We start from the raw sequence: 22,781 nt of genomic DNA, 5'->3' as shown, positions 1-22,781 counted from the left end.
AAAGCTTCATATTAAATTGAAAGGTTTGCTTGATTTAAATATCTTTGCTATCTTTTCCTGTATCTAAGTCATATCTCCTGGGTCTCAGTGCATCTGGGGAATAAATAGTTTAAGGAGCTATGTTTCAATACCAACTCCTGTAAAGAAAAAAAAGAAAAGGATTGTTGCAGTGAATAGAACTGTAAGTCAACTTAATTTAGTCTAACAAGTGAAATTTAATAGATATTTAATAATTTATAAAATTATTATACATATTTTATAATAATTTATAAATATTTATAAATAATAATACTAATTATTATTTATTTATTATTTATTGATAATTATTATTAATTAAATAATAATAATTTATAAAAATTATAAAATATATATTTAAGAATTTAATCTACCAAAAATATTTTAAAAATTATCTCTGATGAAAATGTAACATTTCATAAGAAATTAATAGTGACAGTAAGGGTGTGGCTGGCTGATTGCACAAAAGAAACACCTCAATTTCTGACATTTTCAGGGGTTGAAAGGAGAGGGCACTGTTTCATGTGTTTTATTCTAGCCTTATGGTCAAATATACATAACTCAGAGTTGTTTAGGTATGGCTTGCTGATACACACACCTCTGTGTGGGTCATACAGCAACAGGACACCACTGAACATTTTTTATTGAAGCTCTCATCCTGATAGTGAATGTGCTACCTAATGCACAGTGCCCAAGATTTTTCTCCCAGTTTTAGGGAGGACAAGGAGAAGCAGCATTGCTGCTGGCTTAGCTGTGTTCTTTGTGTGCTGGGGCAGTGTGTCAGAAGGGTTGTTTGTTCTCAGAGCAGGGGAGAGAGGAGCTCCTGGCCACTCACGGCACTCGGGCATCATGCACTTCTCTGCCTCCGTGGTTTCTGCCTTGCACATGGATCCATCAGCAGGAGTCATCTTGATCATCCTGTGCCTTCTCTTCATGCCCGTGCCACAGCTGGCGCTGCACTCGTCCCACTCACCCCACTCTGTGACCAGGCAGCTGCTGGGAGCTGTTCAAAGCGGGCAGAGAACATTGCTCATCAGTATCACAGCATCAGCTGGGTGGGAGGGACCCCCAAGACCCCCGTGGAGTGCAGCTGCTGGCCCTGCACAGGGTCATCCCCAAAAATCACACCGTGTCCCCAGGAGTGTTGTCCAAACCCTTCTTGAAGTGAGGTTGGTGCTGTGACCACTTCCCTGGGGACCTTGTTTTAGTGCCCAGATGTTTTCTGATATGCAAACCAAACCTCCCCTGACACGACTTCAGGCCATTCCCTTGGCTCCTGTCACTGTCACACAGAGCAGAGTTCAGTGCCTGCCCCTCCTCTTCCCCTCACAAAGAATTTGGAACTGCACTGAGGTCTCCCCTCAGTCTCCTCTCCTCCAGGCTGAGCAGACCCAGTGCCCTCAGCCACTCCTCTCATGGCTTTTCCTCTGGAACCTTTACCACCCTAGTGGCCTCCTTTGGACACTCTCCAATGGCTCAATAACTTTTGGACACTCTCTAATGGCTCAATAACTTTTTTTTCCATTGTGGCACCCAAACCTGCCCCAGCACTCAAGGTGGGGCTGCCCCAGCTCAGGGCAGAGCGGGACAATCCCTCCCTTGCCCTGCTGGTGATGCTGTGCCTGATGTCCCCAGCACAGGGATGTCCCTGCTGGCTCCAGGGCACTGCTGGCTCACATTCAGCCTGCCAAGGACCCCCAGGTCCCTTTCTCTGGCACTGCTTTCCATCCCCTCATTCCCCGGTCTGTCTGTACAGCCAGGGTTGCCCAAACCAGGTGCAGAATCCAGCACTTTCCCTTGTTGAACCTCATGTGGTTGGTGATTGCAGAGCTCTTTAATTTGCCGAGGTCTCTATGCAGGGCCTCCCTGCTTTTGAGAGAGTCAGCAGCTCCTCCCAGTTTTGAACAATCTGGTAATTTGCTTTGTGTCCCTTCCAATCTTGCCTCCAAGTCATTTATTAAGGTATTGAAGAACACAGGACCTAAGATGGAGCTCTGTGGGACCCCAGTAAGACCCATTTGGGCAGTGCTCCTGCTATTGGCTGGATTTTTTGAGGCTGAACGAAATACTTACAGCATTCCTCGTTTACAATACACTTCTCAGTCTCCTCAGTGGGCACTTTGCACATGGAGCCATCCTCAGGGAACTGCTTGACGTATCTCTCCCTGGACCTCGTCCCCATCCCGCAGGAGACGCTGCAGGGGGACCAGGTGATCCAGTCAGACATCATGCAGGTGGAGCCATCTGGAACACAGAGAGTGCTCAGGGGTGGCATTGATCAATCCGGTGCCCCCTAGCCAGGGAATAATGTGTTCTGATTCCACAATTCAGGAGGCTGAACAGTTGCTTTATTAAGCTAGGCTATATTACACTAATGCTATACTAAATGACATACTAAAGAGATACTGTACTAAAGAATAAAAAAAACCTGTGACTGTCTGGAGACAGCCAGGACACACAGCCTTGACCCAGCTGGTAAATCAGCAGAATCCAATAACCAAATCACTTTGGGTGAACAATCTCCATAACACATTCCACATGTGCCAAACAACAGGCGCAGCGAACAGAGATAACAATTTTTTTCTCTTCTTCTCTGAGCTTCTCACTGCCTTTCCCAGGAAAAATCCTGGGAGAGAGTTGTGCCTGCTGCTCTCTGTGAAGAGAGCTGAGGCCACAGGGATGGACAGAGCTGCTGCCCAGTTGTGTGCAGCATCCCTCCTGTGCTGCCTTTCCCACTGTCCTCTCCTCTGTTGGAATGCATGGAATAGAAGCCTCTCTGAGTCCCTCAGGGAGAAAAAGAAATGCAGGGTTTGAATCAGAACCTCTAGAGAAGATGAAATATATTAAGCCACACACACATGAAATAAAAGGATAAGTTTTAATTTTAAGTAAATAGAAATATATCCCAAGTGCCTTAAGAGACTGTTTTAGCTAGTAAAAGGCCCTAAAGCCAATTTTAAAGTTCAGTAACTTAGCCCCAGGCATAACAAAAACATAGCAGAACATTGCTTGCCTTTCTAGATAGAATAGATGGAACTATCCAGGTAAATATATAAAATTATGTACATAGATTTGGGTAAGAACTGTCACTACTTTCACACATTAGAATGGCGTAAAAAGAATGTTTTAGAGTCGTGTTTTTAGCTGATTGGATAATTTATAAATAAAACCCCTGTACTGGGGTGCGAAGAGGGAAGATGAAAGGAAGGAAGAAGAAGAAAAAAGGTGGGAGCTGCTGCAGCTATTTCTGCTTTTAGCACAGACATTGATACCCTGAACCCCTCGCCTTCGAGACTGATGTATTCATGCAATAAACAACTTTACTACTCCCAAAAACTGTCCCTTTGAAGACCCAAAACCCACAAAACCTCCACAGCATCCCTCACTCCTCTCCTTCATCCTTCTGTGCCCTTCATGCCCTGACACAGCTGGCTTGCAGAATTCACCACAGGCAGCTGCCACTCGTGTTCTTCAGCAATTTTCTCTTGGCCACCACCCGAGCCATACCACAGCAAGTGACATCCCTGAGAACTTTAGAGGAGAAACAAACTCCACAAGGCATTCCTGTCCTCCACCTTCCCCTCCTGGTTACCTTCATCGCTGCAGCCTGGGCCCATGCAGGGCTGGAAGTCCTGGGTGTCTGGGCAGGGCACGCTGAGGTCCAGCTGAGCTTTGAGCATCCTCTGCCTCATCCTCTTGCCCTTTTCACAGGTAGAGGAGCTGCAGGCTGACCATGGGGACCAGTTTGAGTATATGCAAGTCTCAGGGGTGTCATCTGAAAAGTGAGGAAAGGCATTGACTGTTAAAAATGGTCTTTCATTTTCTTCCTTTATCTTGGTTGATGATTACTTTAGATTCCAATAGAATACATTATTTCCTTCTGCATTCTATCCTCTCCATTTTAGCCCAGAAGAAAAAAAATTTCCAACTGCCAACTTTCTTTTAAAAAAAATTATTTGAACCCCAAAAGTCTTCTCCCTTTTATTGCCTGTATTGTTGTTGTCATCTCCTAGATATACATGCAATTTCTTTTCTGTACAAGGGAGAGGTAATAGAAGAGACCAGAAGAGAAGAAAACCTAAATCACTGTTTGACAGTGAGTGGAATTTTTGTTCCTAAGTCAGTTTTGTAACTTATCTAGAAGTGACAGCAGAGACTGGAACGAAATATAAATTATTAGTAGTGCACAAATTAATTTCAAACGTACCTTCTTCTTTTTCCTCTGGTGCTAGATCTGCCACAATATCATCTATGTTATCAGGAACGATATTGCACTGCTCCCCCTGCAAAAAAAAAAAAAAAAGATTTTGAACAGTGAAGAGAGGAAACTCATCCATGAGAGGTTAAATCAGTACATTGTGAGACACTGCTGTGTCTGCAGCACCTTTTTTCCTTCAAATTCCTAGGTGTACATAAAGAAAATCCCCAAATAAGGAAATGCAACAATTGCCAGAATTAGAACTAACACCTTAAGACAGTTTAAATATTTTCTGCCATTATCTTTGCTGTGGTGTTGGTTAAGGAGTGTAGATTTGGAGGGAAGGTGGAGAAAGAATGGATTGGTTTTTTTGGCTACAAAGTGGATTTTTGCTTGCTTGAGAATTTTGCTTATATGAATTCTACCTTTCGTGCGATTCTCTCGATGACAACTCTGGCCACCAGCTTGATAGATCCTCCTTCTGGATCATAAAATGGGCTTTGAGGATGATCTAGGCTTGTAAGAGGTCTGATCTTCTCCTGAGGCACTGTAGGTTTGTTAGGAGACTGCAATCAAAAAGAAAAAAAAAGTGTTATAAAAGAAAATAATAGTTAATCTGCGGAAATTAAAAGTTCTCTGAAATGCTAAACTGCAAAATTCCAGCGTGAGGTGAACAGGGTACACTCATACTTAATGGTATGGGGATTTGTTTTGTTTTAGGGTTTTTTTGTGAGGTTTTTTGTTGGTTTGGGGGGTTTTGTTGTTGTTGCTCTGCTTTGCTGAAAGAAAGAGTTGAAGTTTCCTGTGCCAAACAGAACAGCTGGCATTGGGGTTGAAACAGCCCCACACTGGAGCTGACGATGGCCCTGCTTTGGTCTGTACCAAAAGGTGTTGGAGATTTTTTCAGGGATGGCCTAGAAGGCAGCTGTGAGGAGCAGGTTCTCACAGCCTGTTTCTGTGAACAGCAGAGGTTCTCAGGTTATTTTTAATTACAGGTAAAAGTGACAAACATGAAGGCCTTGAGAGCCTTGCACATCAGAGTTCTCAGGCAGCTTTCTCATAACAAGTGGAAGTTCTATCTTTGGCTGTTTTGGGAAAGCAAGAATAATTTTGAGAACCCAAATCTTGGTATTGGAAACATAAGGAGGGGTTGGTGTGTTATCTCTGACCTATTGTGAGCTCAGATTTTGCAATATGCATGAACTTGATTAACACTGTTATAAAAGGTGACTGATTGATCAATAAAGTGGAGTCGATGGCTGACCAATGCAAGGTGGGTCGTCTCCCTCCAACTTCAATAAAAAGGCACTCAAAAGCTTGGTTTATGCAATAAGTGAATTTAACAGGTGAACATAAATGAGAAATTCTTTACTGTGCTGTGACCAAGCCCTGGGAAAGACTGGCCAGAGTGGGTGCAGAGCCTCCCTTACAGGGGCCATTCAACAGCTCTACAGAACCCTATTACCTGCTCTAGGATCACTCTGCTTAAACAGGGAGATTGGACCAGATTGGACTCACTGTGCTTCTTTCCAACCTTACCCATTTTCACCCCATTTCTGGGGTAAAAAACCCCAGGTGGACCTCACATCATCCCATGAGTGCCAATGCTGAAGGAGCTCAGGCAACACCACCGAGGTGTAGTTAACATCTCTTTAAACAAATAGTCTTTCATTTTAAGAAAAAAATCGAGTAAAAAGTATAAAAAGCATCACAATGGATCAAACTGCTTTCCTAATGCACTGCTGTGAGGGGATAATTTGGATAAATGAGAGGCAGAGCCCAAACCTCGTAGGTGACGCCGCTGTCGGTGCCGGCATCCCAAGGGATCAAATCCTGCACGACCTTCTGGACCCAGCCGCAGTCCTTGGTGCAGAGATCCTCGGCAGAGAGCCCCACGTTCCAGTCGGGGCTGGGGCCCAGCATGGTCAGGAAGGACATCAGGTGCCGGTGGCGATCCACGGAGAACTCAGCAGAGGGAGCAGCTCTCCTGCAAATGCGCGGCAAGAGCGTCAGTGACCGAGCCGCAGCGAACCGAAGCCAGAAAGCTGCAGCAGCATCACCCAAGCAGTGATTGCACTTCAGTACACAAAAGAGATCCAGCGTGGGAAATGGATTTGTAGAGAATTTTTAAAGTTTGACAGAAGGTTTACATAGTGTGTATTTGTATGCAAACCTTGAGACAAGAAACGTTGATCTAGAAATGTTACGGAATAGGATAGGCATTGTTGAGAGAGAAATGGAACTAGAAACAAGTTTTAAAGATAGGACTTGTAAATAAGATTAGATACTTTAGAGAAATAGAATTACCCCTCATAAATCCTACTACAATATATCTTTAATAATTTTAGATTATTAGTTTCAAAGTACTTATACTATGGTATAGTAAAAGTTGATAGGTTAAGAAATGTTTGTAATGTAATTAGGAAATAGTTTTTGATTGTGATAGCAAATATATGTATTGTATATTAATTACAACATTTGTATTGTCTTACCCTTCACATGAGACTAAAAATAGAATAAAAGTTTTGAAAACACCTCTCAGTTGCCCCATCTCTGGGTCAGAAAAGAACTCAATTCGACAACACAGAAATACAGAGCTGCAGACGTGTGCTTATGTGTTAGTGGGATAATAATAATAAAGTATCTGTCAAAACACTTGCAAAAATTAGGGCTAAAATGACAGAGAAATACCTTGATTGTTTTATCCCTGCCCCCAAAGCCAATATGAGTTTCAATGCCAAAAGTTCTTGGAAGGGCTACTGTGTGTGCAGAAAAGAACTCTATATTAAGAGAACTCTATATTAAGAGTGAAATAAAACCATTCCAGTGGCAACGAAACCAGCCCTGGCTGGAGGCTCCTGCTGGCAGGTGAGGAGCTGGAACCCCTCAGGGCGTTTCTCTCATGAGCAACAACAAATGCAGAATTATTTAAAATACTATTTTGCTAATGCTGTTCTAAACTCTGGTCTGATGTCACAGCAAATTTTCCCCAGCTACAGGACTTGGGTTAATAGAGTCAAGTCGAGGTTTTGTTGGTTTCTTTTCTTTTCAGTTTTTGCCAAAATACACTGGTTCAGAATGGTCTACAGACCACATTTATTTTAAATGTGAGATGTTTTTACAGTCCTTATTTGTCCTTTCTTTTTTTAGTTAGGTAACCAATAATAATGCCCCTGCATGCTTACCAGTGCACAGACACTGCTCTACTGTAGTCATAAAGAGTTTATTCTTCCTATAAATGCTTATAAAATGTGGTATTTATTTGTGTTTTTTCTTTTTCTGGCTCAAAGTGCTCTCAGCACATTAAGAAAACCAGAACAGCTCAAAGACCATGATTTTTCAGTAGCTATCATGAAGTTTCAAAAGTAAGATATCTAAAAGTTAGCATGTTTAGTTCTTCACTAGGCAAGTTGAGAAGAATTTGCTAATATGTAAAATGTTCTGGCCACTTCTGTTCCAGAGTCTTTAGAAGTTGTTTCTGTCCTACTGTGTAAATTATCTTACGTTGAATTAAAGACTCTGAGCAGAAGAGTTGCTAAGTATTTGATGTCATTAATCCTGCCTTTCCCAGAAAGAAATGCAAATTACTTCTTTTTTTTTTTTCCCATTAGAGATAGAAGTCTGATTTCAGTTTGTCTAATGCAAAGTCATAAAATAATGAATGACAGTATCAACTTCCCTCAGTGAATGCAGTATCCTGATATATTTGTCAAGCACAGAGCTGTGATTAGTGTTAAAAAGCCTATTAACTGACTTCAAGTAGCTAAAGGATTTACTGCATTACAAGGGTTTCTTAGAATTCCCTACAGGAATTCTATATTTCAAACAGGGTAAGCAATACACTGTAAAAATATCAGAGAGATGTGTGTTTGTGTAGCTGATGTTTAGATGGAGAATATGTCTAACATGGACATGGCAAAACATCATATTCATCATGATATTAATTTAAATAAAAATATTTTTGTACTTAAATTACATCTATTATTTACTATAATATTATTATTTAGTATTAGTTATATTTATTTTTATATTATATATATTATTTATGTATAAATAATAATATTATTTAAATTATAACTATATCAGTGTTGAAACCCTGTTAAGGAACACTTCAGGGTGAGATTCACTCTACCTCCAAGACTTTGGATGTGTTAAATACCAGTAAACTTGAGCCTGCCATAATTTTCCAATTCAGACCACTTTGCCAAAAATCACCTATCTTCTGCTCCTTTGTTAGGGCAGATAACGTTGTGGCCATTTTATCCTGTAAAAAGTTAAGAAAGAAAATAAAAAATTCATAGAGGACAAATGGAGGCTTCTGTCTTCCTCTTCCTCCCTTTCCATTTCCCTTCTCCCTCCACTCCTGTGCAGACATTTTCCGAATGCAAACAGATTTGACAAATTTTTGTAAGGAGTATGGATCCTCACTTGAACAACAGCTGTTTAATGTTTCCCAACATCCAAAATCCTTCCTGAGCTGCTGTGATTTCAGGGAAATGGGCTGATTCAAGGCACCACCCATAACTTCTGCCCAGATGTGGGGATAGGCACAGACTGGGCTTATACAACAGGAAACTCTGGGGGCTTTTGTGAGCTTTTTAACAATCTGATAAATGCCAGCTCTTTCCAGTATCCACATGAATGACAGATTGATGAAGCTGGCAGGAGCCTCAATTCTTCCTGCATCCCTCAGCAACACATCTGGCTCAAATGCCCTAAGACTGCACTGTGGATCTCCGTGAAGGAAACAAGTGCAAAAATTTATTCTGTACACCCCAAACCCAAATTTTTCTTCATTTTTATACCATCAACACCTTGGATAAAATAGGAATTCAGATCATCTTTTTCCTCTTTCAAAATTTTAGAAGGTGTTCTTCTGCAACAGGTTGAGCATGTCTGGTAAAGCCCACAGGAAAGCCTGAAGTGTAAATAACTTGTCAATTTTCTGCAAGGCACAAATGTGTTCCTTTTCCTTCCCCTGTACAAATAAATGCCTAAAACCAGTTGCAAATGGGAGCTGCAGAGCAAATGCTGGCCATGAGGAAAGTGCCAGGTGAGAGCCCCAGGGACAGGAGAGCCCTGCTTGCCCTGGCTGAGGCAGGCAGTGATTTCTTCTTTTTTTCCTTCCCATTTTTGTGTATGTGTTTTGGACTGTGGGGTTTTTTTGTTTGGGTTTTTTTTGTTGTTGTTGGTTTTTTGTTGGTTTTTTTGGGTTTTTTTTTTTTCCCCCTTTTAAGGCTGAAAGAGCACAAACATGATTTTGCTTGACAAGTTTTCTCCCCAAGTGACAACTTAGTTGCTATCACTGCTGGGGGTGGGGGTTAAGGAAGTCTTTGACAAACCATCAGAAAACTCAGCTTGCTGCAAGACACGTTTTTGAGTGTTGAATCAATATTGTTGTGTCCTGCTGAGGTCCATGAGAAAGGGAAGAGAGCACACATATGGAAGGTGGCTGTATAGAGTTGCTGAATAAAAATAGCAAAAATAATATTTGGCACAATAAAACTTTTGTGGTTACTTTTGGTTTGATATTTGATTAGCAAAATAAAAGAAGCAAGCAAAAGAAGAAGCAAAAGGCAGGCTAAGCATATACTCTTTTTTTTCTTTTTTTGAGGTAATAAGACCATTTATAGGGTTGAGATTTTACCCCTTGTTGAAATTAAATTCTAATTCAGGCAGTGTTATAGATTTTATGCAGGGGGAAAAAATCTGATATATACTGACTGAATAACTATATGGAGAGTAAGGTTGTTGGAATTAGCTGACACCTCTCCAGATTTTTTCACAGAGCTATGTTAAGGTATAATCACCCTAACCCCATTCTTAGGAGTTTATGAAACCATTCTTAAATTTATTTGCGTGTACCAGGATCTGATTTCACTTGTGCCCAGGATGGTGCAGTTGCCTTTTCAAATAGGAAGAAAAAAGTGGAAACACAGAAACTATTCTGTTTTCTATTTCTGTTTAACAAAGTCTGATCAGAGGCACTGGGTTGAAAGCACTGTGGACCACATTGCCACTGCTTTCATCTCAGTGGTCCTGATGATCAGAAAACAGTTTAATTTCTTTTTTTAATTAAGAGTTTAGCTGATGACAGGACCATGAAAACTGAGCATTTTCAGAAATACCAAGTGAACTTTCCATCCCAGTAAGCAAAAGTAACATCCTTCTTTTTTTAGACTTGCACTGCATCACAGCTACAAATCCAGGAGGAACATTCCTATTTCTTCATTTTAGAACCTTTTGCTATTGATACAAATAATGCTGTGAGCATGGAAACAAACTTCCCACCCTTGAGCTTCCTACCAGCAGCACTTACACAACACCTCTTTTACTGAATAAACTTGAAAGTCAGAAGATCCTGAAAAGTGAAGTGGCTTCAAAGAAAAGAAAGGAACACAATTAAGATCCCAAACTGAATGGAAAACACCCTTAGAAGTCTGGAACTAACACAGAAAATTAGATTAGATGTTGTTTAGATGTTGTATTACTGAGAAAACCATTTATGAAGGGATGGAAATTACTGTTCCTGCATGGACAACAAAGTTCTATGCACAGGGATCAACACCTGACCACAAACCCAGAGTCTGAGGTTTGTGCCATCACCCCAGGACAAGGCTGCACAGGAGGAGGATGAGGAGAATCTTCAGTTCTGATTAAATGAATGGTATTCGGCTATTGAGTAATTTAAACATGTGTATGTTCCCAAAGGGCTAGGGAAAGGAAAGCTACAATAACACGAGCACTGAATCAATGACATTTGATTGACATCCACAGAAAAAATTGCAAAGCACATTAATGTCAACCTGTTGGTTTCTCTGAGCACCAAACCAGAGGGGGTGAGAGAAGGAGCTTGGCTATTTTATTTCATAGGGAAAGAATGCAGAAAGACAGAAAACTTCTTATACATCTAGCACACAAAACCCCCTACACAACAACCTCACACCTTGCTGTGTGTCAGCTTTTAAACTGAGAATGTTGCTGTAACCAGTTAAAAAGGGTGGATGTGGTACTGCATATTGAAATTGGGGATTATATCATGACCACTGGCATTCAAACCACGGATCAGAACAAATGCTGCTCTAAAACATCAATTATCTGAGGGTTTTTAGAAAGCATTACAAAAGGAGGGGACTTGGTGCACACATGCATTTCAGGCATTTTGATATTGTCCTATAAGCATGCCTGGATTGCTACTGTAGATAATAATGATAAATTTACTCTTTAACACATCAGCTATTTGATTTAATACTTTCCTTCATCGATGGGCGTACCTTGATGATGTGATTAACAAATGTGAGCAGGTTTTCTACGCTGCAAGAAAACCTCAGGTACCTCAAGTTAGGACTGCAGCTTCTGAAACTGAGGATTTTTTGGTGTGTTCTTTGCAGTTTGTCACAAAAGAGGTGTGCTTATGGTGCTGGCAATATTTACTCCTGCTTACAAGAGCTTTGTGCACCTTCTTAGATTATTTCCTGTGCATTTGCAACCAAACCATGTTTCAGGAGTCACTGGATGGATTCAGGAAATTTCTCTTTGTTTTTCCCAGGAGCTTTAGGGCTACAAATTGTGTGCCTGGAGTAATTACAGCTGTGTTTGCACAGGAAATCCCAGCGGTGTTGCAGGAGCACCGTGGCTGTGTCCCTGCAGAAGCAGCAGAGGCAGAGCAGCCTGAAATCATCCCAGCCCGAGGTCTGGTCCTCTCCACCCCATTAACAGCATCAGATAAACAGCACAGACCTGTTCATGACCTGGTTAGCAATCAACTCTGATTTGCCACCAGCTTAACTCATTCTGAGTGTTAGACCACAGCAAAATCTCCTTTTAACCAAAGCTACCATCCAGCCCATGGTATTGATGGTTTCTTTAACAAATGGCACCATCAATATTATTGACTGGAATACCTAAAAAAAAATGTGGATACTCCTTCAAAATCCTTTGTAGAATTTGAAAGTAATACTGTCCTACTTCCCAAACCCATTTAATTTGCAGATATCCTAAGATGAGAATTGCATTTTGCACTTCCCCAGTTTCAGTATAACCTCCTAATAAATAAATGCACATTCCAGTCCATCCAGCATCCCTCTCCATCCAACATGCACATCCCTTTTGGTGTCTGGAGATGGGAACTGGACTAAATGTTTAATTACCATTTCATTAATAAAAAAAGTGCAAAGGGGTACCAATTAGCAGGTTGAAGTATTGCAAGCAGAGTTGTGCTCAGTAGAAATTGAAGTGGCAAATCATGGAAGTTACTGAGTATTTACACAGGAATGAGGATCAGTGAGTGCACGTGCAACTGCACGGAAATGATGCTGACGTGGTTACTCACCATTTTATAAAGGGAAATTATTTGGCTCAAGCAAAGACAGCAGATGGTTGGGAAATAATCATAAAACTGTAACTACCAATGGGAGGAACGTGTAGGGAAAGAAAAAAGGCAAGGGGATGAGATGTTTTGCAGAATGGGAGGAGGAAGTTGGATTTAACTGGATGGCCTTTAATTGCCATGAACAATGAGTATAATGTTCTTGCAGGGATTGTTCTTAGTTAATTCTTTCCTATGTTTTAATACTCAATTTTTTTCCTTGCCTAGTGACATTTGAATTTTAAGTAGAAAGTAAATGGTGACAGAAAATGGAGCTGCCATATGTGCTTGCTCTGACAAAAAAAAAAATCTATACTTTTTTTTTCTTTTCCAACAAACACATATGTTTTTACCTATAACTCTTTTTTCCTTGAGATTGGATTATGAATTTCTTAACGTGGGTGTTGGACCATCTGTCAGACAATGAAGTTTTCCTAGGTCTCAGTAATACCCTTAAAAGACAATTCTTTTCTGTAAGTGTGATGTAGTTTTTGGATTTTTTAGTCAACAAATGTATATAAAGTTATATAAATGTATATAAAGTTATATAAATGTATATAACACTAAATGGCACTCAGCTGACAAGGATTCAGGTAACAGGGTACTTCACAATAGCATGAGAATGGATGCCAAGAGAGGCAGAAATTTGTTGCCTTGAGCTCCCAAAACACAACTCAGCAGAGTTTTGTCCTGATGTCTGGGAAAAAAATAAGAGACTGAGTTATCTTCTCATTTAAATGGAGCTCTGTAGAGAGCATTAAAAGAGAGCAACCAAGTTTTGAATGTTGGGTTCACTAATTCCTGTAAAGTTCCTGAAGTAACAGTAAAATGGAAATTCAAATTATTAAAGATTTTATCTTACATTAATTATCCAGATATATACATGCACTTTGAGCCCAATCTCACCCTGTCTCAAATAAAAATGCCTGTTATTCTAGATGGATTTTTAAAATATGTATTATTGCTGAGATACATCTTCTGAGATTTTTTGGTGTGGACAAATATATCTACTTTGTGGGACAAAAATAGAATTTATATTTAAAGAAACCCTAAATAGAATTAGTTTTTTTCAAGATGAAAGAAAAAAGAATTTGCATTCAGGTCCAATTCTTACACGAAAGCTTCCATTTTGAAGACAGAGCCTTTTAACAAAAGTGCTTTGATTAGGTTTGCTGATGGATAATCTGTTCATTCAACAAAAATGCATCCAGCTGTCAGGAGTTCAGGGACTCAACCAAAGCTGCCAAAATCAGACAGGAGGGGACACCTGAGGGTTTGGGGTCCGTAGGACAGGACACCAACAGTGGGAAGGAATGAGATGCAGCAGGAAGGAAGGATGGAGCACAGGGAATTTTCTGACATAAAATACACTTTAACCATTAGCCAAATGCAGAGCTGGAGCACTCAAACTCTTTCACAGCTCCAGAGAAATTTATGTATTTTTCTTCATGTTATCAAAAGGCACAGCTGACTTTTCCCCTGTATTTTGTTTTTTTTTTATATATATTGGATTGTCCTTTCTGCATTACCGTTCCTGATTAGATTGGGGGTTAGATTCTATTTTTGACAATATTAAAGCTTCACTGGATGAATCCCAGTTATCTATAAAATCATAAAAGGAGAAAATATCTGAGCCAGACACATCACTGTGTAGCCATAGAAACAAGAGACTCTGTCTGGCCTCCTGTCATTTTGTACACAAAACCCCCAAACTTTGGAAATGTTTCATGGTTCCACACTGTCATTTTGGGGAAGGAAACCTAATTTCCAGCAGGATTGACAGATGTTGGCTCTTACCCCATTTTAGGGTAGGCAGTGACAAGGGAGATAAGGATTCCTGGGGGGGAAAAGACCCTCCAGAGATTTACAGAAATAAAAAGTAAAGTCACAGCCTGTAGTGGCACCACTCAAACAAAATGTGGCCTTGCAAGAATAAAAATAGCTGCTGTATAGGACAACACATTTGGGGAAAAGCAACAGAAATCTTTGCAGGCCCTCATTATATTCAATTCCTGGGATGCATATCATGAAGACACTATAGTTAAGATGAATTTTAATGCTCCAGTTCCACATCCACATTCATAAAAGATTACTTTAGAAAGATCAGGACATCTTATTTTCTTTTTTTTTTTTTTTGACATATCTTTTTGTGGGAGTGGGTACCATAGAATGACTAGAAAAATCTGGAAGTGTTAATTGCTGCTTCCAAAGCTTATAACTGGTTCTGTCTGGTCTAACTGGTTCTATTGAAAATCCAAAGCTAGAAATACTACTTTTTAAAGATTACACTCATCTTCCTTTCTGAGGAAAGAACTATGAAACCAGAGTTTTTAAAATACAAAGCATTTTCAGCATCACTGCACAACACCTGGTGAGGAAGCATTTTTGCCACACAGCTATGGCAAAAGTTCTCATCCAAAATTTGAGTAGATAAATCTGAACAAGAATTATGCTTTAGTTAAAGTGCTTTCTTTTTCTTTTTATACAAAATGTATTTTTCCTCTGATAAATGGCTTCTTTATGCCTTTGTTATATTTCCTGAAAATGGTTTTACTTTAAAGAAGTTAGTTTCTAAGGAAATCAGCTTGAATTTAGCTTCTTTTTCTTTAGTTTCAGGGCTTCAAGATTTATTATTTTATGTGTAATTGATGCAAGGAAAACATCATTTTTGTGATAAAGAATGAGGTTTTCACATTTACACCAGTTTGTGCATTACATAAATTCAGGTAGGTCCTGATTATGTCTGGCAAGAGTAATTCTGCCAATAATTCTGGCAAGAGTAACTCTGATACAGGTCTCAAATGCCAATTCACATTTTGGGCTGCTTTCCTCCCCTTCTTCCTGAACTTTCACCAAAGTACCTCACTTTAAACTATTAGAAAATTTTTCATTCCTGAAAGCTTCAATGCAAAAATGTCTCCCACATCAGCCTGAGCTCTGCATTCTGATTCAGCTCTCTCTGCAATTCTTTGCATTTCGCTGTGGCCTCTGCAGAATTTGTGTCCATCCATTTATGGCAGCTCAGATAAGGTCAGGCTCTGAAGGAATAATGAGCCACCAGATGTTAGCAAGCAATCACAGGAACACTCAGATTTCTGTGCATTCATTAAACTCGGTCAGATTTGGAGGAGTTTTTCAACTCGCTCATTGTCAAGTCATTTTTCCAAAGGAAACACAAAACCTCAACAAATAAACAGCTATTAGAACATTCTAAACACAAGTAAAACAGTGTGTTTTCCTCTAGCTTGGCATGAAAATTTCAATCTGCATTTACCATGCAGGGGTTTAAGTTTAGACAAGACATACCTCACACAAAATCTTTTTATAATATTCCCAGGGAGCCTGTTGAAGGGAAAATATGGCCCATACAATACAACATTACAACTTTTATTCTTATAACAGCCTAGCTGGAGCTGGAGAGAGCCACTTAGGGAATTTAAAAAATACTTTCAAGCATCTCAAAATCTAAATCAACTCATCTGTCAAGAGAAAAGCACATCATAACTCTTCAGGAAAAAAAAAAAAGAGTATTTTCTTTTAGGATAACATAAATCCAATGAGGTGTCAAATATAACCACATTTCACTCATTACAATGGCGAGCCTCTGAGAATGAATTTGCAGATCACACAATTCATCAGCCTATTCCTGCTTTCAGTTCTTCATGCCTTAGCTGCCAGCAGTTTTTTATTTCCTTTTATTCTTCGTTGTTATCAACGAGATGGGCTTGTGCAAATGTCATTATTTCCCTGCTGCAGGTTCTGCTTCCCTGCATGCAGCTGCTGGTGATGGCAAGGGTGTTCTTGTGAATTCAGAGCAGCCCAGGCACGGGGATGATGCTGCTCTGATGGCAATCATTTATATGTGATTTATATAAAAATCACTGGGGTTTTTAGCAACTTTCCAACCAAGTGTGGCCAGAGACCTTTAGTTGATGCAAGCTGTTAACTGCAATTAAGAACATAAGATGTTTTTGCCCCTAAGAATCCCTAAAGGTTCATCAAAGTTCACTTCAGGCAATAGTTGGATTCTACTTTAAGAGATTATGATGAGATTCTACTTCTATTATATTTCAGTTTTAAATCAATCATTCTTTTGAGCTGTTCACACTGTCCACTTTACTCTAAGGAGTGATGCTGCTAACTTTATACCAAGAGTTAACACTCTTTGTTTTTATTTAAAAAAACTAAAAGGTAATTCAACCCCAGGCACACATAGCTGCTCAAATGCAGCTATGGAAGGATATAAAAACTTGGAAGGCAAGAAAATGCACCAGCTTTACTATTTTAACACTACAGAGGAAGTGGAAACCAGATGAATGTAGTATTCACCTAGGAGAAAATGTCCAACAAGTAGCATGAAAAAAAAAGCATTATAAGGAATATAAGAAGGACCAATAAAATATAATCTTCCTTATTTTTATATAAGCCTCTGTTGACTCTTAGTCACACAAGAAAAAATTATCCACACGTGATTTATGTTTCAGCTCATTAGGTGGAACAATGTTTGCAATCAATTTGTATAACCAATTATCAATGACATCCAGTGCAGAGATGATTAAAGGGCTATGATATGAGCTTTGCTCATCCCTTTGGAGACAACACCAAATATAATTATTTAGACAATTTAGACAATGCCCATTACAGCTGGTTAATTGCAGTTCATCTGTATTTTGCCTTTCTGAATGCCATTTAAACCCAAACACGAGTGTGCATGTTCAAATGTGGGGGTTTTGTTGGTTTTTATAATCTCATTTGGGTAGTCTGAGGACCTGATTAATTGAGCAGCTGAATAATTTACTCATTGCTATTGTACATTTTTATAAATTACGTTCTGATACCAAAATCACCTTTATTTATGGGCAGCTATTTATTTTTTGCATGGCAAGCCAGAAAGTGATTTCATCCCTCTTAATGGGACAGCACAACTGAAAACGAGCAACCAACCTCAGAATTTACTACCCTAATGCAAAACTAAACTTTTGTGACTTCATAGTATTTTAAAATAAATAAAGGCCCAATTTCAAATATTTTAGGTGGATGGGCAGGAACTGGTAAAAAATTTTGGATAAATTTTAGTTTGCAAGCCCTGAGGAATTTGGTGTGAAGGCAGCTCTGTGGGAAGGCCATTTAAGGTACATTTCAGCACAATTCAGCACTATCTGACATGCATTAAAAAATGTAACTGGCATAAACTGCTTAATTATTTGAACCTGGGCATTGGTAATAAATAACTGCAGTGGACTGTCTCAAAATTAAAACACAATATAAGGGAATAAGCAGCTTGCTTTTACCAAAATCTGAGGCAACAATTAAACAGGGGAGATAGAGAAATCTTTTTTTCCTCCAGTAAAATCACTGATCAAGGCCACAAATCCACTCTGTACATCTGTTTCTTTTTCCTCCAACAGTGTCCACATTAATCTCTCCAAAATAAATCATTTCCAATGTACGTAGAACAAGAAGATACTGATTTTGATTTCAGCCTACAAGTATTTTTTTAATATAGGTCTTACTAAAAGAAAAATGCCAGTTTTTGTTGTGATTTATATAAATCACAACAAAATAAACATAAACATAAACATAAATATAAATATAAATATAAATATAAATATAAATATAAATATAAACGTGAGTGTAAACGTAAACAGAAATATAAATATAAATCACAACAATATATAAAATACGCACATATTTTATCCACATATGCAATTTTGAGAGAAATAGATAATTCACATGGATGAACTGGAAATTAATTTCTCTAATTCAGCAGACAGACAGATAAACAGATCAATTACCTAAATCCTGAAAAATAAGATTAATTCTATCAGATTTTCTGAAAATCTTAAAAAGATTCCTCAAATCACATATTTTGCAGGACAGCACAAAAAGAAATGTCTACTTGAAACTTTGATTCAAAGAACTACTCCATTATTTTGAATTTAATGTAAATGTTGTCATTTCCTCCAGTTTTCAGTGGAGAACAATGAAGCAAGTAATAGAAAATCAATTTCAACTGGATGTAAGTAAATTATAATTTACTTTAAAAGTGCATCTTTGGCTGAACAGCAACTTTGTGGTTTTGAAGTTGAATTCAGTAAATACAAGCCAAAAAAAAGGAGACAAATCTCAGTATTTTCTTTTTAAATTTACCTAATTCATGCACTCTGTTTTAAGTACTGCAAAGGAATTCAGAAGAAAAAAGAAGGTGGAAATAGAGCCAGACATTTCTGTTCTCCAGGAACTGAATGTGGGGTTTTGGTTGTATTTTTTATGCATACGGTAATGTTGCTAATAGCTATTTTAGTATGTAAACACCTCAGGAATTGAATTAGGAGTTTACAGGAAAATAAATGGAGCTTTTTAACAAAGAAGAACAAGATGAGGAGAAGAATTTTATTTCATTTCAGAAGACAGTAAGGAGTTCCAAGTCTGACCTAGGACATTCTCTGTCTAACAACATCACACAATCCAGTGATCTCAGTGTGGAGGCTGCTTTAGGGAAAAAAAAAATATGGGCACAGGATCAGCAGCAAATTATGGTGAAGTAAGGAAAAAAACCCAGCCAAACTTAAACATTTCAGTAAAAAAGGTAAAAAATAAAAAAAAAAGTTTTAAAATAACCTCTTCACCACGAATAGATAAATAAATAAATACATACATTTTATTTGTTTGTTTTAAAATAAAATTAAAATAGGAAGCAAACCAACACAGAAGGCCCAAATATACACATCTGTGGCTTGGCTTCCAATTGCCAAATGCTGTAATGGAAATTTATTGATCCGAGCAAATCCAGTGCAGGATCAAAACCTCTGCTGAAATTTTTTTTGGCAAATGGTGACAGAAGAATTCTGGAAGATTGAAAAGCCTTTTATTCAAGAATAAAGGAAGGAAAATGCAGCTGAGTATGTCAGCATTTTTCCCCTCTACCTTGTATGATCTGTCAGATCAAACTTATTTTGGATCAGGGCAGTTTTTCTTTTTTCCATCAACTTTCTATAGATTACTCTTTGATTTCTGGAACAGTTCAAGTCACATTACCTAGAACAATGCCAAAAACTCATGCTTAGGAATATGCTGTCCCATTTCCTGATATCCTCCATGCCAACCAGGAAAAAAAGCCCCAATATGTTTGCAGTCAGATAAAAGACATCAGAGGTGTGCAAAACTTGAAATGGAAAGAGGTGGATGGGATCATTTAAGCAGATGATGAGGTAACCAGACCAACTTATATAAATATATAAATACTTAGATATAAAAATATATAAATAGATATATATAATATAAATATATAAACACATAAGTCTATAAATTATATTTAAATACTTCCATCCATTGGGTTTATATGGGACAAGGCCTCCTTTTCTGCTAGGCTTCACCAGTGCTTATTGGAGCATTCTCAGGTAATTTTGAAATAAATGGAAAAGATTCCTTGAATGGGTGAGGAAAAGTCAGATCTGGAAAAGCACAGGACCATGACTGCTCACACAAACAGCAGGGAGAGGGGAAATGGGAACAGGGGGGACAATGAGGAAGAAAAGGAGAGATTTCTAAACTTCAGATAGTTCAGAATGGAAGTAAGGAAAAACGCCTTTCACTTCAAGGTACATTGGTTGTAACTAAAAATGGACTGAGGCAATAAAAAGGTTGGAAAGAAAAAGAGGCTTTGCATCAAAGAAAAAGAATAAAGTGAGAGAGAAGTAAGAAAATCCTTGTGTACACTTCATAACAGCTAAACTCTTGATATGTCAGGTACTCTCACCATGCTGTTTGCCAAGATAAAATATCTTGAATTTTTGCATTGAAATATTTTCTTTATAGGTTGACCTACTAAACTTTAAATTTACATACTTGAGAATAATTTCCACCCTGTATGGAATCCATGTTTGTGTTTATCAGTGGTAGGCTGTACATGGAATTTCAGATTCCACAGTGTTGCACAGAGCTACTGGCTCACAGGGAATACAAAAGAGTGATTAGACCCAAGAATTACAATTCAAATACCTCTCCTTTCGTGTCTCAATGGTGATGTCTAGATTTGAAATAAAAGGAATAAAGGAATAACAAGTACAGCCAGAAAAAAAAACCAAAAAAAAGATGGCATATATTTTGGGAAAGGGAATTTGAGGGAAAATTTTAAAAAATACTCCCTCCCAGTGAATTTGATGCATATTAACTTTAAAAGTTCTGCCGCCTTTATCCCACATTTGTCTGTCATGGCTTGTTTATTTCACAGGTGCCAGATATGCAGATTTGGCCACCAGTGGCACTATCTGGTTTTTGATGTATTTTATCCTCCACACCGCCAAAGGCCAACGGTTTGCAGCTGGGTATGAAAATCACATTTTGACTCTGCCTGAAACGCGGCCCCGAGGAAGGGGAGCAATGGGCTGTGCACTTGTTTATACAAGAAAGATAAGAAAAATTACTTTGATTTGACAGCGTGCTGGAGACTGATACCAGTGTGCTCAAGGAAGTACTTCAAAGCCAGAATTGCAGACACAAGACTTGGTGATTCAAATATCAGCAACAGCAAAAATGTTTTATTACTCGGTCTGGCACTCATCCTTCTCGTGCTACCAGGGATGCTCCTTCAGTCAGGGAACCATCAAAAACTGGCTCACAAATATCACCCAAAGCTGTCTCCTATACAGGAAAACTCAGGAGAGTTTTCTGCACGCTGGTGCCCTGAATTAGGAAACTGAAGTGAGGGTAATGAAGAGGAGTGAAAGGAAGAAAAGTAAAAAATGGAAAACAGTGACAAGGAGCAGGCACATGGAGGAGAGGATCCACGCAAAACAGACAGTGAAGTTTGGCAGGATGTATTTTCCACATTATATCACACTGGGAGATGACATGGAATCATGAGGTAAACTTTGAAGTGAGAGCAGGCTGAATTTTACAACTTTTGACACTACAGACCTCCATAAAAACCACCTTTTATAATTGCTGTGAAGCACATTCAGGAGGAGTTTTATGCTGTTCTTATCGTGGTACATTGCAATGCCACTTTGGCACCATTATCACACCCTATTATCCATTACATACATAACACAAAAAATGAAATATTCATGACTTTTAGTCAATTCTTGATTAGCAAGATGGTTGTGCTGTGTATAATAATAGAAAAAAATGTTTATCCTGAGGAGTCATTATTCAGCACTTGCACAGCTCTAATCTAAATTCCAAGAAGGACAAGCCACTAAAGGAAATGTGCAATTAACCACAGTTAAAGGATATTGAAAATGTTGTCTTCTTGTGAAGCTTAGATCATATTTTTAAGTGGAATCAAAAAGCAGGACACCATGTCAAAATATGATAAAATAATATTGTTTAAAAAGCCAAAAATCAAACACTACCTGTAAAGTGAAGGGTTAGGGGAACCCCTGCAGAGCATTTGAAAGCAAAACCACCAAGATTTCTTCTTTTTGATGTTACTGAAAGGTGAGAACTGCCATAGAGAAAAGGTAAGAATTGACTGGAAAAACATGTGGAGGGTGTTGCAAAAACATTCACAGGCATTTCTGTGGAAGAATCTGCCTAAGAAAGATCCTGAAGCTGTTCCCACTCAGATTTTTCTGCAGTTTCTTGGGGCTGTATAAAATTAGGAATAATGATTGGAGCAACACACTTTGATTAGCATTAATTTTTGTGATGTAATACATTCAAGCTGATGCACTGAGACTTTGGAGCTGGAGATTCTCCCTCCATCTTTCTGTGAACAAAACACAAACCTGCTCCAAGTTCCAGGTGGAATTGTTCACTTTGGTAACAGAAACATCAGGCAGAGGTGTTGCTTTGGGACTGGAGTGGGAGTGAAAAAATAAATGGCTTTTTTGAGATGGAGAACTCACCAGAGCAGAACAATGGAAACGGTTCCATTTTAAAGTCTTAATTTGGAGGGAATGGAAAGAAGGCAGCAAGGAAAAAAGAGCAGCTATCCACAGCTGCTCCATGGCAAACACGACCAAATCCAAATCCTGGAGCTCCAGGACAAGACCATGAATCAGGAATGCCATTACTGGGATTACACAGGCCAAAAAATCCCAACCTGCAGCTCCTGTGCAGAACCTGCTGTCCTGTCTCAGGGCTGCAATATATTCCAGGGATGGAAAATCCATCTCATGCTCAGGTGAGCTGCTCTCAAGGTTCGTCACAGTGCTAAAGTCTTTTCCCACACCATTTCCTTGTCATGAATTTCCT

At 38.8% G+C, this 22,781-nt stretch overlaps 1 protein-coding gene across 1 annotated transcript in view; it reads right to left on the bottom strand.

Annotated features, from left to right (window-relative positions):
* The window catches only part of SPON1 (spondin 1), a 189,399-nt gene that overhangs the window by 6,653 nt on the left and 159,965 nt on the right, over positions 1–22,781 (bottom strand). The window contains exons 8-13 of the mRNA XM_064715683.1: positions 5,999–6,200; positions 4,639–4,779; positions 4,223–4,298; positions 3,608–3,790; positions 2,089–2,259; positions 851–1,018 (exon numbers count right to left, since the gene is read on the bottom strand). Coding sequence (XP_064571753.1) covers positions 851–1,018; positions 2,089–2,259; positions 3,608–3,790; positions 4,223–4,298; positions 4,639–4,779; positions 5,999–6,200 — 941 coding nt within the window. The remainder of the gene's footprint in view (positions 1–850; positions 1,019–2,088; positions 2,260–3,607; positions 3,791–4,222; positions 4,299–4,638; positions 4,780–5,998; positions 6,201–22,781) is intronic.

This window comes from Zonotrichia leucophrys, chromosome 5 (assembly GCF_028769735.1).
Source record: "Zonotrichia leucophrys gambelii isolate GWCS_2022_RI chromosome 5, RI_Zleu_2.0, whole genome shotgun sequence".
Lineage (NCBI taxonomy): Eukaryota > Metazoa > Chordata > Aves > Passeriformes > Passerellidae > Zonotrichia > Zonotrichia leucophrys.
Note: the sequence above shows the minus strand (reverse complement) of the source record. Positions and strands in the feature narration are given on the sequence as shown.